The sequence below is a fragment of the Rutilus rutilus genome (assembly GCF_951802725.1).
Source record: "Rutilus rutilus genome assembly, chromosome: 24".
NCBI lineage: Eukaryota > Metazoa > Chordata > Actinopteri > Cypriniformes > Leuciscidae > Rutilus > Rutilus rutilus.
The window spans coordinates 1,958,227-1,972,682 of record NC_140228.1 but is presented as its reverse complement, the minus strand read 5'-3'; the positions used below and the strand labels follow the sequence as shown (position 1 = coordinate 1,972,682).

At 38.8% G+C, this 14,456-nt stretch overlaps 1 protein-coding gene across 3 annotated transcripts in view; it reads left to right on the top strand.

Moving 5' to 3' along the window:
• The window catches only part of LOC311283750 (myosin-7-like), a 40,567-nt gene extending 26,540 nt beyond the window's left edge, over nt 1–14,027 (top strand). For 2 of the 3 annotated variants that reach the window (XM_084398421.1, XM_084398420.1), the window contains 32 exons: nt 121–213; nt 1,074–1,137; nt 1,227–1,325; nt 1,409–1,512; nt 1,926–2,064; nt 2,154–2,272; nt 2,430–2,579; nt 2,680–2,850; nt 2,947–3,256; nt 3,342–3,421; nt 3,501–3,706; nt 5,533–5,656; nt 5,739–5,875; nt 5,961–6,216; nt 6,305–6,547; nt 6,629–6,805; nt 6,897–7,042; nt 7,420–7,510; nt 7,604–7,993; nt 8,082–8,208; nt 8,297–8,415; nt 8,505–8,701; nt 8,855–9,038; nt 9,256–9,421; nt 9,502–9,626; nt 9,816–10,124; nt 10,219–10,422; nt 10,519–10,815; nt 10,910–11,014; nt 11,145–11,240; nt 11,337–11,474; nt 12,802–14,027. In XM_084398421.1, the coding sequence (XP_084254547.1) occupies nt 121–213; nt 1,074–1,137; nt 1,227–1,325; nt 1,409–1,512; nt 1,926–2,064; nt 2,154–2,272; nt 2,430–2,579; nt 2,680–2,850; nt 2,947–3,256; nt 3,342–3,421; nt 3,501–3,706; nt 5,533–5,656; nt 5,739–5,875; nt 5,961–6,216; nt 6,305–6,547; nt 6,629–6,805; nt 6,897–7,042; nt 7,420–7,510; nt 7,604–7,993; nt 8,082–8,208; nt 8,297–8,415; nt 8,505–8,701; nt 8,855–9,038; nt 9,256–9,421; nt 9,502–9,626; nt 9,816–10,124; nt 10,219–10,422; nt 10,519–10,815; nt 10,910–11,014; nt 11,145–11,240; nt 11,337–11,474; nt 12,802–12,822 (5,187 nt within the window). In that variant the 3' untranslated portion in view covers nt 12,823–14,027. The remainder of the gene's footprint in view (nt 1–120; nt 214–1,073; nt 1,138–1,226; nt 1,326–1,408; nt 1,513–1,925; nt 2,065–2,153; nt 2,273–2,429; nt 2,580–2,679; nt 2,851–2,946; nt 3,257–3,341; nt 3,422–3,500; nt 3,707–5,532; nt 5,657–5,738; nt 5,876–5,960; nt 6,217–6,304; nt 6,548–6,628; nt 6,806–6,896; nt 7,043–7,419; nt 7,511–7,603; nt 7,994–8,081; nt 8,209–8,296; nt 8,416–8,504; nt 8,702–8,854; nt 9,039–9,255; nt 9,422–9,501; nt 9,627–9,815; nt 10,125–10,218; nt 10,423–10,518; nt 10,816–10,909; nt 11,015–11,144; nt 11,241–11,336; nt 11,475–12,801) is intronic. The other variant, XM_084398423.1, reaches the window with a different exon arrangement.
• The last annotated feature ends 429 nt before the right edge of the window (nt 14,028–14,456 follow it).

The following is a 14,456-nucleotide window of genomic DNA, read 5'->3' as shown; positions in this document are numbered from 1 at the left end:
ATTATTATTATCATTACAAGACTACATAGCGTTGGAAAATATGCAAATATGCATGGCTGTTAACTGAAAAGAAGGTACATCAAACGTTTTACACACCTATTGATAAAATATGATTCTCAGGGTACTCTGGAGGATCAAATCATCCAGTGTAATCCTGCTCTCGAGGCTTTTGGTAACGCCAAGACCATCAGAAATGACAACTCCTCCAGATTTGTAAGTGGGGTTTACATTGGTGTGATTATTCTTTTTGATTATGGTTTCCATGATATATTAAATGAGCATGTTACAGTTGGTACTCAACCAGAATAATACTGTTGCCGCCCCCGTTACCGCGGCTGTAAATTTGGGGATGTGTAGTTGCTGCCTTTTACCGCTAAGAGGTGCTACAATCACAGACTTTGAAGTGTGTCAGTTTATTCTCTCTATTGTGTAATCTGACGCAGCTCTTTGAGAACTGGCCAGCAGATAAATTCAAGTGAAACATTGTAGTTAAACGAATTCATAATCCCAATACTGAAATTACACTACAAATTTAGAACTGAAACAAATGTAGGCTTCTATTATTGCATCCAATTTAAGCAAAGTAGGCTAAACGTTAACATTGTGTGCCCAGTTTTTCTATAGCTAGAAAGTCAAGGCATGTAAAGGTTATGTGTCTTATACTTCGTGTTATTTTAATTTGTTAGTAGGCCTAGATTTATGAACTGAAACAAAACAGTGAAATAAATTAAACTAAATGATCGTAAAATTAAAACATTGTCAGGACTTGCTAACTGATGTTAGTCGGCAGCATTTGTGTTTTAGGATTAACTAAGAATTAAATAGGCTTACAGTAGGTTGTTATGATTAGCATAATTTTCTTTAATAAATAATGAAAACATTTCAACAAAAACATTGCAAAAGTAAAAAAAATGTCACATCAATGAGGTTTTGCATAAAGCATAAGACGTTAAGCTCAAGCTCATAAGACAGCGTTCAGACGATAGCTCTGTGGTCAACGCTACAAGGCGGTGATAGGCATTCTGGTTGACTACCAACTGTATGTATCATATTATGTATTGCTTTATTTACAGGGTAAATTTATCCGAATCCATTTTGGCCACAGTGGAAAGTTAGCTTCTGCTGACATTGAGACTTGTAAGTATTGCCCAACATCATTCCAACAAATCACACATTGATTAAATGTGCAACTGTTTTGATATTCATCTATTCATCAATTCATTTAGATCTGCTGGAGAAGTCTCGTGTCACTTTTCAGCTCAAGGCTGAGAGAGACTACCACATCTTCTATCAGATTCTGTCCCAGAGAAGACCAGAACTGTTGGGTAAAATTACCCATCATATCTATTAACACTGCCATCTCTAATTAGAAGAGTCTTTTCTGATCTATGTTCCCATTTCTCCTTAGAAATGCTGCTCATCACCAACAACCCCTATGACTACGCTTTCATCTCCCAAGGAGAAACAACAGTGGCATCTATTGATGACGGTGACGAGCTGATAGCCACTGATGTGGGTGTTTGTTAAAACATAGGCAGTTCACAATACAAGAACAACACTTCTGACAACCCGTATGACTGCGTTTCTGCTGTGGAGCACCAATTGATAATGTCTTGACTGGTTTCCATTCAATAAAAGCATATAATGATCAGGTGCTGTCAATAAGTATGAAAAAGCACCATCAAAGATACACATAACTTGTTTTTCTGAAGCCATGTGATTGTGTGAGGAAAAGAACCTTTGATTTTCATTTTGTGTTCCACAGAAGAAATTAAGTCATACAGGTATAGAATGACTTGAAAGAGAATGACTGATTCTCTTGGCCAGTCTATTCTTTAAAAAGAAAGACTTCTAATGTACTTGCCAAAAAGAAGAATATGAAACATTTGCCATAAAATGTTACATGCTCTGTACATTTGCTGTAGGAAGCGTTCGATGTGTTGGGCTTCACCCAAGAAGAGCAGAACAGCATCTACAAGCTGACTGGTTCCGTCATGCACTTTGGCAACATGAAGTTCAAACAGAAGCAAAGAGAGGAACAGGCCGAGGCTGATGGGACTGAGGGTCAGTATAACTTGGAATTGGAGTTTCATAAAGGAAAAAAGTCATGTTGTATATAGACTCATAGCTCTGTATTCTTTTTTGACATGTAGAAGCTGACAAAATCTCATATCTGATGGGCCTAAATTCAGCTGACTTGCTCAAGGGTTTGCTCCACCCAAGAGTCAAAGTAGGAAATGAGTGGGTCACCAAGGGACAGAATGTCCAGCAGGTAATGAATGAAAATAATAATCTAATGGGCATTAGAGTTTTCAGCATCATAGGTTCACTTTCCAAGACATACAAGCAAAATCTTTCAAGTATCTGAAAAATCGCTCTCTAGTTTGCAATGTGTCAAATTCTGCAAAATTCAATCTTTTCTTTATTAGGTGTACTACTCTATTGGTGCTCTGGGAAAGTCAGTGTACGAGAAAATGTTTCTTTGGATGGTTGTGAGAATCAACCAATCCCTGGAAACCAAACAGCCTCGTCAGTACTTCATTGGTGTGCTGGACATTGCTGGATTTGAGATCTTTGAAGTAAGCTGAAATCAACTGGTTATTTTTATTCATAGAACAAATTCAACAAGAAGTGCAACCTGTTTGACCATTGTGAATATACAATATATTCCACCTGCAGTCCAACACCTTTGAGCAGCTGTGCATCAACTTCACTAATGAGAAGTTGCAGCAGTTCTTCAACCACCACATGTTTGTGCTGGAGCAAGAGGAATACAAGAAGGAGGGCATTGAGTGGGTGTTTATTGACTTCGGCATGGACTTGCAGGCTTGTATTGAGCTTATTGAGAAGGTGGGTGAATACTATGTTGATAATTATACTGTGAGGGTAAAAATAATATTTTTCATATCATCTTAACTCTTGTTAACTGTGTCACTGTCATTGTAGCCTATGGGTATCATGTCCATCCTTGAAGAGGAGTGCATGTTCCCCAAAGCCAGTGATGCAACATTTAAAGCTAAGCTTTATGACAACCATTTGGGGAAAAATCCAAACTTCCAGAAGCCTAGGATTGTGAAGGGTAAACCAGAGGCCCATTTTGCCCTCGTTCACTATGCTGGCACTGTGGACTACAACATTTCAAACTGGCTGGTGAAGAACAAAGACCCTCTCAATGAGACGGTTGTAGGGTATTTCCAGAAGTCAACTCTTAAGTTGTTGTCTGTTCTGTTTGCTAATTTCGCAACTGATGACTCAGGTAAGCACACACTGACGTGTGACATGAAAATATAATAAGCACTATTTTTACTGTTTAATAGTAACAAAAATAATTTATTTCATAGCTACAGATTCTGGAGGAAAGGCTGCCAAAGGTAGCAAAAAGAAGGGTTCTTCCTTCCAGACGGTGTCAGCCCTTCATAGGGTAAGGAATATTATAACACTATATTGTCTCACAAGGTTTTATTGCATATTAATCTAAATCCTCTGTGATCTACCAACAGGAGAACTTGAACAAGCTGATGACCAACTTGAGGTCAACTCACCCTCACTTTGTGCGCTGCATCATCCCCAATGAGAGCAAGACTCCTGGGGCAATGGAGAATCCTCTGGTCATGCACCAGCTGCGCTGTAACGGTGTGCTGGAGGGCATCAGGATCTGCAGAAAGGGATTCCCCAACAGGATCCTGTATGGAGATTTCAAACAACGGTTAGTATGAAGGCAAGGCAAGGCAAGTTTATTTATATAGGACATTTCATACACAATGGTAATTCAAAGTGCTTTACATGGAAAAGAAATTAAAAATAATCAGAAAATATCATGCCTGAATCACTAAATTCAGGGCTTCCCTGTTTAAATGGAAGAGTCAGAGATCTTCGGTTCACGAGACAAACTAATAGCAACTCCCTGCTTCCTAGCGACCCTCCTACCCATCAGTAGGGTGGAGTAGGGCTGGGCGATATGGAGCAAAAAATATATCTCGATATATTTTGCTATATCTCGATATCTTTACAGGAAAAAGAACCCCCCAAAAACTACTGCAAAAACAAATATGCCAAATACCACCAAGTATTTTTTATTGAAGTGCAAAGAGGTAGGCAGTTCATGTAGGAACAAGTGCTTCTGCGACATTTTTAAATAATATATTTTTTTATTCTTTTTTTATAATTAAAACTAACATCATAAACATCATGATATTTTTTTACTTTGAGCAATTCTGGAGCTATAATTGACTCTAGGAGCATACAAAACAAAACAGCTCCTTGGAAAAAATGAAATGTAATATTGTAGTAGTTATAAACAAAGGTTTATTTTTAGTTCAGATTAACATTTGAGGCAATTGTATTCATAATGTCAAAATTAAACCGACGTAATGTTACTTGAAGGCATTATAGCCTACTATTCCTGCCAAACTTCCATGGTTGCAGTTAGTGTTACTACAGTAAATCCATGGTGAATGTTGCTGATCTGTGGACACTGGATAGTTCATTCATGGCACAATGTTTCTTCCTGGTTTCCACGTCAGCGCTGTTTGATCCGTTAATAACGGAGTAATGTGAATGTTTCTCACTAGATCTCGCAGCGATGTTATTACTTCTGTGGCGAATTCAAATGCTTTCTTTACTGGATCATTAGCGCTGTGTAGTAACAGTGTCGCATGATCACGATCGGCTCGCGCTGCTTTGGTCCAAACTGATAAACGGTCCTTCAACCACACAATAACGAGCAGTTTCGTTCCGCTTGCATTACGTTTGCCATTTGATGTTGGGCAATGTTGTGGTCGCGCCGGCGTCTCTTACATTATGAGCGCGCTTGCCACGCGCAACGCGCCTACATTTGAAATAACACAATTTTTATAAATATAAACAATATATCGATATATATACGATATGTCAAAATATCTCGATATATTTTAAATATCGAGATATCGCCCACCCCTAGGGTGGAGTATTCTAACACCTTCTGCCTCTGATGGGTTCCAGTGTACCTCCGACCCCTTAATGGAGTGGAGTTATCACCAACCGTCTGCTTTCGGTAATACACCAGCCTGCATCCAAGAACCTGGTCTCCCACACTCACGTCTGAGTGTGTGCGTAAACTCACTATATCTCTCTTCCCAATTTTCTCAACACTTCAAACCAGACAGCCCTAACCAAAAATAAAAATATTAACCAAAAATAAAAACAAGCATAATTGAAAGTTTACAGTTATAAAAAGGAATTAAAAGAATAAAAAGATGATACATAGATAACATAAAATGCAATCAGTCGGACGGACAGTGGCACAGTGCTCATTCAGTAAATGCAGAGCTAAACAGAGTCCAGATTTGAATGTGACTACTGTTGGAACACATCTGATCTCTTCTGGAAGCTGGTATGAAACAAAATGGCTTTAATGCCTAACAAAATAACATTATGTATACATTTTATTGCATATAAGTTATTGCAAGTTTCAACACTCTGTTTGCACAAATAAGTATTTGCTAAAAATAAATACATATAAAACAATAGTTAATGTGTGTTGTTTTTTGGAAGATACCGCATCCTAAATCCTGCTGCTATCCCTGAGGGACAGTTCATTGATAACAAGAAGGGTGCAGAAAAACTTCTGGGCTCTCTGGACATCGATCACGAACAGTACAAGTTAGGACATACTAAGGTATTTTTATATTAACATTAACTTTTTCCAAGGCCACTTTTCCACTGTCATCCTTTTTGACCCAAAATTCTTTACTATTCAGGTATTTTTTAAGGCTGGTCTTCTGGGTGGTCTTGAAGAGATGCGAGATGACCGTCTTGCACTTATTATAACTGGAATTCAGTCCATGTCTCGTGGTTTTCTATCAAGACAAGAGTTCCAAAAAATTGTGGAAAGAAGGTTAGATTTTAGCTCTTCAATCTTTAACATATTCTCCAAGTTACATTTAAAATGCAAAACTGAACATTCTATTTAATATCTACAGAGATGCTCTGTTGGTGATCCAGTGGAATGTACGTGCTTTCATGGGTGTCAAGAATTGGCCCTGGATGAAACTCTACTTCAAGATCAAGCCTCTGCTGAAAAGTGCAGAGTCCGAGAAAGAAATGGCCAACATGAAGGAGGAATTCCTGAAGTTGAAGGAGGCTTATGCCAAATCTGAAGCCCGCAGAAAGGAGCTTGAGGAAAAGATGGTTTCTCTTCTCCAAGAGAAGAACGACCTGCAGCTTTTAGCACAGTCTGTAAGTTCACATGGGACTACAACTCTGCACTTTTCACATTTCAAGTAAGTCAAAAAACAAAACAAGTTTTAATTTTTTTTGTTGATAGGAGCAAGATAATCTTGCTGATGCTGAGGAGAGATGTGAGGGTCTGATCAAGAGCAAGATCCAGCTTGAGGCCAAAGTCAAAGAAATGACTGAGAGACTGGAGGATGAAGATGAAATGAATGCTGAGCTGACTGCAAAGAAACGAAAGCTGGAGGATGAATGCTCTGAGCTCAAGAAGGACATTGATGATCTTGAGCTCACTCTGGCCAAAGTAGAGAAAGAGAAACATGCCATTGAGAACAAGGTCAGTTTTCAACACTGAACCTGTTATTGATGTTAGAATGGTGAGTTAACAGTCCCTTAATACAATGACACCTTTCAACAGGTTAAAAACATGATAGAAGAGATGGCAGCTTTGGATGAGATCATCGCTAAGCTGACCAAGGAAAAGAAAGCTCTTCAGGAGGCCCATCAGCAAACGCTGGATGACCTCCAGAGTGAGGAAGACAAAGTCAACACACTCACCAAAGCCAAAGCCAAGTTGGAGCAACAAGTGGATGATGTAAGAGTCAGAAAACACAACACTATAATTAAAATGAGAAACATTTAAAGTAATTACGCAATTATTTTTATATTCTTTGGATGAAATTTAGCTTGAAGGTTCTCTGGAACAAGAAAAGAAAATTCGCATGGATCTTGAGAGAGCTAAAAGAAAGCTTGAGGGTGACTTGAAGTTGACTCAAGAGAATGTGATGGATTTGGAAAATGATAAGCAGCAGATGGATGAGCGGCTAAAGAAGTAATATATTTTATATTTAAAAAATAATATTAATATTAAAAGATATTTGGTAACACTTTACAATAAGGATCCATTTGACTTTAGTTAACTTCAAAATTTAACAAACTAATAATGATAATGTAATATTGTTAATAATGTTAATTTGATTAAATATGCCTGAGCTAATTACAAATTAACAATGAAAAGTAAATTGTTTATCAATTATTGTTAACAAAGTTTAATAAATACTGTAACAAATGTATTATTGTTCATTGTTAGTTAATGTTGTTCATTCATTATCTAACGTTAACTAATGGAATCCTATTGTAAAGTGTTACCTGATATTTTAATTCGATTATGCATGTAACCATTCATGTGTCATCCTGTTTACTTGGCAGAAAAGACTTTGAAATAAGCCAGGTCAATAGCAAGATTGAAGATGCACAAGCTTTGGAGTCCCAACTACAGAAAAAACTGAAAGAGTTGCAGGTAAACTTTACATATGTCTTAATAAAATAGATTAGTTAGGAATTTTAATCTTAATTAAATTTTTCTTAACTTTGAATTTATGCACATTACCAGGCCCGAATTGAAGAGCTTGAGGAAGAGCTGGAGGCTGAGAGAGCTGCCCGTGCTAAAGTTGAGAAACAGAGAGCTGATCTGTCCAGAGAACTGGAGGACATCAGTGAGAGGTTGGAGGAGGCTGGTGGAGCCACTGTTGCCCAGATTGAGATGAACAAGAAACGTGAAGCTGAGTTCCAGAAACTGCGCAGAGACCTTGAAGAGTCCACTCTGCAACATGAGTCCACTGCGGCTACACTGAGGAAGAAACATGCAGACAGTGTGGCTGATCTGGGAGAGCAGATTGACAACCTCCAGAGAGTGAAGCAGAAGCTGGAGAAAGAGAAGAGTGAACTCAGACTGGAACTGGACGATGTGGTCTCCAACATGGAGCAGCTTGCAAAGGCAAAGGTGAGCGAGAGAAATTATGTTGAGAGTCTATAACGTATATGTTGTCAGTCAAAGAAAGCAATCAACTACGATATAATTTATCTTCAAGACAAACCTGGAGAAAATGTGCAGAACTCTGGAAGACCAGATGAGTGAGTACAGAACCAAGGCTGAGGAAGGTCAGCGCACTATCAATGATTTCACCATGCAAAAAGCCAAGCTGCAAACTGAAAATGGTAAGAACACAAAATATTGTCTTATGTTACCAACTGTACCATAATGATAATTGGAAAAAAGTCAATATTTTTTAATATTGTATTTTAGGTGAACTGGCTAGACAGTATGAGGAGAAAGACTCCCTGGTGACTCAGTTAACCAGAGGCAAACAATCCAACACTCAGCAAATTGAAGACCTCAAGAGACAGCTCGAAGAAGAAATCAAGGTTTTCAAAATCTCCTTCTATATCAAACATTTTTGCTAAAATACACTATTGTAATAAACAACTGGCTGCAAATATTTGTTTGTCTTTAGGCTAAGAATGCCCTGGCCCATGCAGTTCAGTCTGCACGCCATGATGCTGATCTGCTGAGGGAGCAATATGAGGAGGAGCAAGAAGCCAAGGCTGAGTTACAGCGTAGTATGTCCAAGGCAAACTCTGAAGTGGCTCAGTGGAGAACCAAGTATGAAACTGATGCCATCCAGAGGACTGAGGAGCTGGAGGAAGCAAAGTAAGAAAAGAAAAAAAATCAAGTTTCGTCTTTAGTGATTAGACACTTTTCAAAATGTTCTGCTATAGTTTGTGGCCTTTTTAATACATTTAAATACAGTTTAATGAATAATGCTTCAAATTTTCAATATATTTTGTATTTTGATTATTATAGGAAGAAACTGACTCAGCGTCTGCAAGATGCAGAAGAAGCTGTGGAAGCTGTTAATGCTAAATGCTCCTCTCTGGAGAAGACCAAGCACAGGCTGCAGAATGAGATTGAAGATCTCATGGTGGATGTGGAGAGATCCAATGCTGCTGCTGCTGCTCTGGACAAGAAGCAAAGAAACTTTGATAAAGTAAGGAGAGAAAGTACATTTTGTCATTAGCTGGAAAAATCGGCCATGCAAATTTTTACTATATAAAATATCAAGTAGCATCGAAAATGTTCAATGTTAAAATGATAGTAAATGTACATTTCTAATTATGGATAGGGTCTAGTACTTTAGGGTCAATTCTTTACTACAAAAACTGCACTGCTCTCAATGGCCATTTGGTCTTATTAAATTTAACCAGGTCCTGGCTGAGTGGAAGCAGAAGTATGAGGAGTCCCAAACTGAACTGGAAAGTGCCCAAAAGGAAGCTAGATCTCTGAGCACTGAACTCTTTAAATTGAAAAACTCATATGAGGAGTCACTGGACCACCTGGAGAGCATGAAGAGGGAGAACAAGAATCTCCAAGGTAAGAGTGGTTTTTACAACTCCAAATCATTACTTTAATTGCTTGTATTTGTGAGCTTATATGTTATTTCTATTGCACAGAGGAAATTTCTGACCTCACTGAGCAACTTGGTGAGAGTGGGAAGAATATTCATGAGCTGGAGAAACTACGAAAACAACTGGAGCAGGAGAAACAAGAGATACAAACTGCTCTTGAAGAGGCTGAGGTAAAAGAAAAAACATTTTCCCCAAAGTTCTTATTCACTTGACAACTCTTTGATTTAAATCAAGCTGTTGTTCAAAGCAATTGATCATTCCAGATTATTTTAAGGGAGGTCACTTCCCACCCCACAACACAGGGCTAAACAAAAACTTTAAATCTCCATTATAACAAACACCCATTTTACTCTTCATAGGGTTCCCTTGAACATGAGGAAGGCAAGATACTTAGAGCTCAGCTGGAGTTCAATCAGGTCAAAGCTGATATTGAGCGTAAGCTGACAGAGAAAGATGAAGAGATGGAGCAGACTAAGAGGAACCAGCAGAGAATGGTGGATACCCTGCAAAGCTCACTGGAATCAGAGTCTCGCAGCAGGAATGAAGCTCTCAGGCTGAAGAAGAAGATGGAGGGAGACCTCAATGAGATGGAGATTCAGCTCAGCCAGGCTAACAGACAGGCATCAGAAGCCCAGAAGCAACTCAAGGGTCTTCATGGACATCTCAAAGTATGACAAATCTTCAAATCAAGATTCTATGATGCTTAGGTGAAATCCAACATAGTTCTTCAGTCTTTTTATTTGTAAAATTTGTACTTTACAGGATGCCCAACTGCAACTAGATGATGCTCTTCGTTGTAATGATGATCTCAAAGAGAACATCGCCATTGTGGAGAGACGCAACAATCTGCTGCAGGCTGAACTGGATGAGCTGAGATCCATGGTGGAACAAACTGAGAGAGGAAGGAAACTGGCTGAGCAGGAACTGCTGGATGTCAGTGAGAGAGTTCAGCTCCTGCATTCTCAGGTATGACACATCTGTACTAATACTATGCTAAATAAAGCCTCTTAGTAAACAATATAATCAAAAGACTATATGAATGTCAACATTGTCTATGTTCAGAACACCAGCCTGCTGAATCAGAAGAAGAAGCTGGAGGGAGATAATACTCAGCTTCAGACTGAGGTTGAGGAGGCAGTGCAGGAGTGCAGGAATGCTGAGGAAAAAGCCAAGAAGGCCATCACTGATGCTGCCATGATGGCAGAGGAGCTGAAGAAGGAGCAGGACACCAGTGCTCATCTGGAGCGCATGAAGAAGAACATGGACCAGACCATCAAGGACCTGCAGCACCGTCTGGATGAGGCTGAGCAGATCGCCATGAAGGGTGGCAAGAAGCAGATCCAAAAACTGGAAGCCAGAGTAAGTTTTTAGAAACAAGTATACAGTGTTTTCTGTAAAAATATTTGTTCTAAGATTTGAAAATTTTATACTAAAATTGTTACACATCTGTTAGGTGAGAGAGCTGGAAACTGAGGTGGAGATAGAACAGAGAAAGTCCAGTGACTCGGTCAAGGGGATTCGTAAATATGAGAGACGCATCAAGGAGCTCACCTACCAGGTAGGAAAAATGTTGCCTACTAACAATTTTGCCCCTGGTTGATTTGATCATGTTATTTTTTAATAAAGTGCTGTCTTACAGTATTTAAATGTATATTGCATATACTAAAAACATTTTTTGCTTTGCATAGACTGAGGAAGACCGAAAGAATCTGGCTCGCCTGCAGGATCTGGTGGACAAACTCCAGCTGAAGGTCAAATCCTACAAGAGAGCTTCTGAGGTTGCGGTGAGTATTTTCCCCCACTGGTGCCATCATATGATACAACTTATGTAGTAATTGCATCTTTTGATTTTCACAAATGCTGTTGTGTGTAATCTTTAGGAAGAACAATCCAATTCCAATCTGGGCAAGTTCCGTAAGATACAGCATGAGCTGGATGAGGCAGAGGAGAGGGCTGATATTGCTGAATCTCAGGTCAACAAGCTGAGAGCCAAGACTCGTGATACAGGATCCAATAAAGTAAGAGTAGGCACTTATAACAAGTGATTTTGTTCATACACACACACAAAAAAAACTCAGAGAAGCCAGTAAATAGTCACAGTTAAGTTAACTTGATAGGTCAACTCTAGATCACTTTTTAGTGACTTTACATTTACATTACATTTAGTCATTTAGCAGATGCCTTTGTCCAAAGTGACTTACAAATGAGGACTAAAGCAAGCGAGTCATAATGAAGAGGAAAAACAACGCAAGAAGTTCTCAAAATACAAAGCTCGGGCATTGCTCAGAGTAGCATAAACCAGACAAGGGAGGAGTGCTCACGGAAGAGATGAGTTTTCAGCTGTCTTTTGAATGTTGTCAGGGATTCTGCATTCCGGATGAAGGCGGGGAGATCATTCCACCAGCAAGGAACCGTAAATGAGAATGTTCTGGAGACTGGTTCAGGTTCTTTGTGATGGTACCACGAGCCGTCGCTCATTGACCAATCGTAGGCTTTTGGTAGGGATGTAGACTCGTAGGAGCTAGTGAAAGTAGGAGGGAGCTGAGCCTGTGGTAGATCTGTAAGCAAGCGTCAATGCCTTGAATTTGATGTGAGCAGCGAGTGGTAGCCAGTCCAGAGATGAAGAGATGAGTGACGTGGGCCCTTTTGTGCTCTTTGAAGACAAAATGAGCTGCAGCATTCTGAATCATTTGTAGAGGTTTAGTTGCACATGATGGAAGTCCTGCCAGAAGAGCATTGCAGCAATCAAGATTAGAAATGACTAGGGCTTGTACGAGAAGTTGTGTTGCATGCTCAGTTAGGAAAGGCTTGATCTTCCTGATGTTGTGCAGTGCAAACCTGCTTGATCGCGCTGTCTTTGTCCAAGAACTGAACCCTGAGGAACCCTTGTGGTCAGCTGATGTGCTTTGGATACCTCGCCTTTCCATGCAACCCTGAAGGACCTACCCGTAAGATAGGATTTAAACCAGTGGAGAGGAGTTCCTGTGATGCCCAGTGATGAGAGGGTGGATAGAAGGATCTGATGATTCACAGTGTCGAAACAAACAAGAGGAGAGAATTGAATGTCTTGAAAAGTGTTTGTGTGTTAGAAGCGCTGTTGATCTTGTTGTGGAAATATGAAGATTTCGCAGCATGAACATCAACAGAAAAGGAAGAGAGCAGAGATTGAATACTTAGGACCATGTGATATTTCAGTTTTTCTTTTTTAATAAATGTGCAAACATGTCAACAATTCTGTGTTTTTCTGTTAATATGGGGTGCTGTGTGTACAATAATGAGAAAAAAAAAAAACCTTGAACTGGATCAGCTTACCGTTAACATTTTTTTCCTTTTTCTTCCTAACAGAAGGGGGCTGATGAAGAGTGAAAATATTAGATGGATCTCTCTAAACACTGATTGCTGTGACAATCTCTTCTGTAGTTCTGTAGAATAAACCAAACATGAAAATGAATACCTCATCCTCCTTTTTTTAACAATCTAGACATTGCAGTATCACAACATGATCGTGAACACAACAGTAAATCAGTTGCCTGAATGTACTCTACGTGCCACAGACTAGGCTGTCTAGTCTAAGTTCTAATTCAATCTCGAAATGTTCTTAAATTGTCATTTGAAGTAGGGTCAACCATACAAAGATACAGGGAGTTTACCAGTTTTACCAAACTAATACAAACCACATAATGCAGCTTAAACTGTAAGCCACTGACAATTATACTGTGTGTTTTGACACAGCTCATCCCCAGGGAATAAAATAAAATGAAGGCATTATGATTTAAAGTGCACATGGATCTATTATAATGCCTCCATCAAAGCCATTAAATTAGATTTATTCAGTTTTTGCAGTGCAGTAAAATGCAGAAAAAAATTAAAGTACCATACAGTAATAGCCAACATAGACCATTACATCTCTATGGTGAATGTGAATTATCATTCGAATTACAGGCAATATAAATTATTGTTGTGAGCAGCAATCATCGATAGTCTAAGAAATTAGGTATACAGTTCAGCTCTATTCAGCAGAATCTCTTTATCATCAATTATGTTGGCAATATATTAATTCTAAACCTAAAGTAACCTCCACAATTCTGTGAATGTGAGAGCTGCAATAGTCAGTCACCACCACTTGAGAGCAGCACCACCATTAAATCTCATATGATGCATTGTTTCTAGGAGTCCATGTAAAGCAGGGTGGGGCAAGTTGTCACAACTTTTTATTCCTTTAATTTTTCAGTGTAGGTTTATTTTTGAACATCAATTCATGAATGCACAATTTACATATAAAGGCTTCAAAAATATTTTAACATTTCCACTTTTATTGGAAATGTTTTTACTACCTTTGTTACAACTTTGCAATAAGGTTCAATTTGTTGTAACATGCACAACAATGTATCAATTTACGTAAATGTTTATGCTATATTTAAATACACAGATTTTCATTAACTCATTAAAAGTTTGAAAAAATGTATATGCAGAAATTAACATTAGCCTATATTCCTATGCTGTAAAACCATTGTTCATTATTAGTTTGTGTTACACTGTAAAAACAGCAATTAATAAAATTTTGGAAGAGCAAAAATAGTTAAGTTGAACTAATATTCATGCTTGGGATTAGTTAAGAAGACATATTCATAGGTGTGATTGGCAAAGGACAAAAAAAGCAGGAAAATATACGGCGCACCTACCATGACCCCCCCCCCCCACCACCACCACCACCACTACCCACCACCCACACATCATATACATTTAATGAAATACAGTGCAAACGTCCTATGTATTATATTTTATTTTATTTTATAACGTCCTATAATGGTAGCCTAATGCCATGTTGGTAGATTGGCACCTGTAGAATTTCCTTTTGTTGAAAGCCCAGATAAAAGTAAAAAGCTATTATTTGTGTAGATCCATGTCCGAGGCAGTTCGACTTAACAAGCGCAATTCTTTACACACGCGCACACACACACACACGCGCGCGCGCGCGATCTGCGCCAGTGGACGCGCAC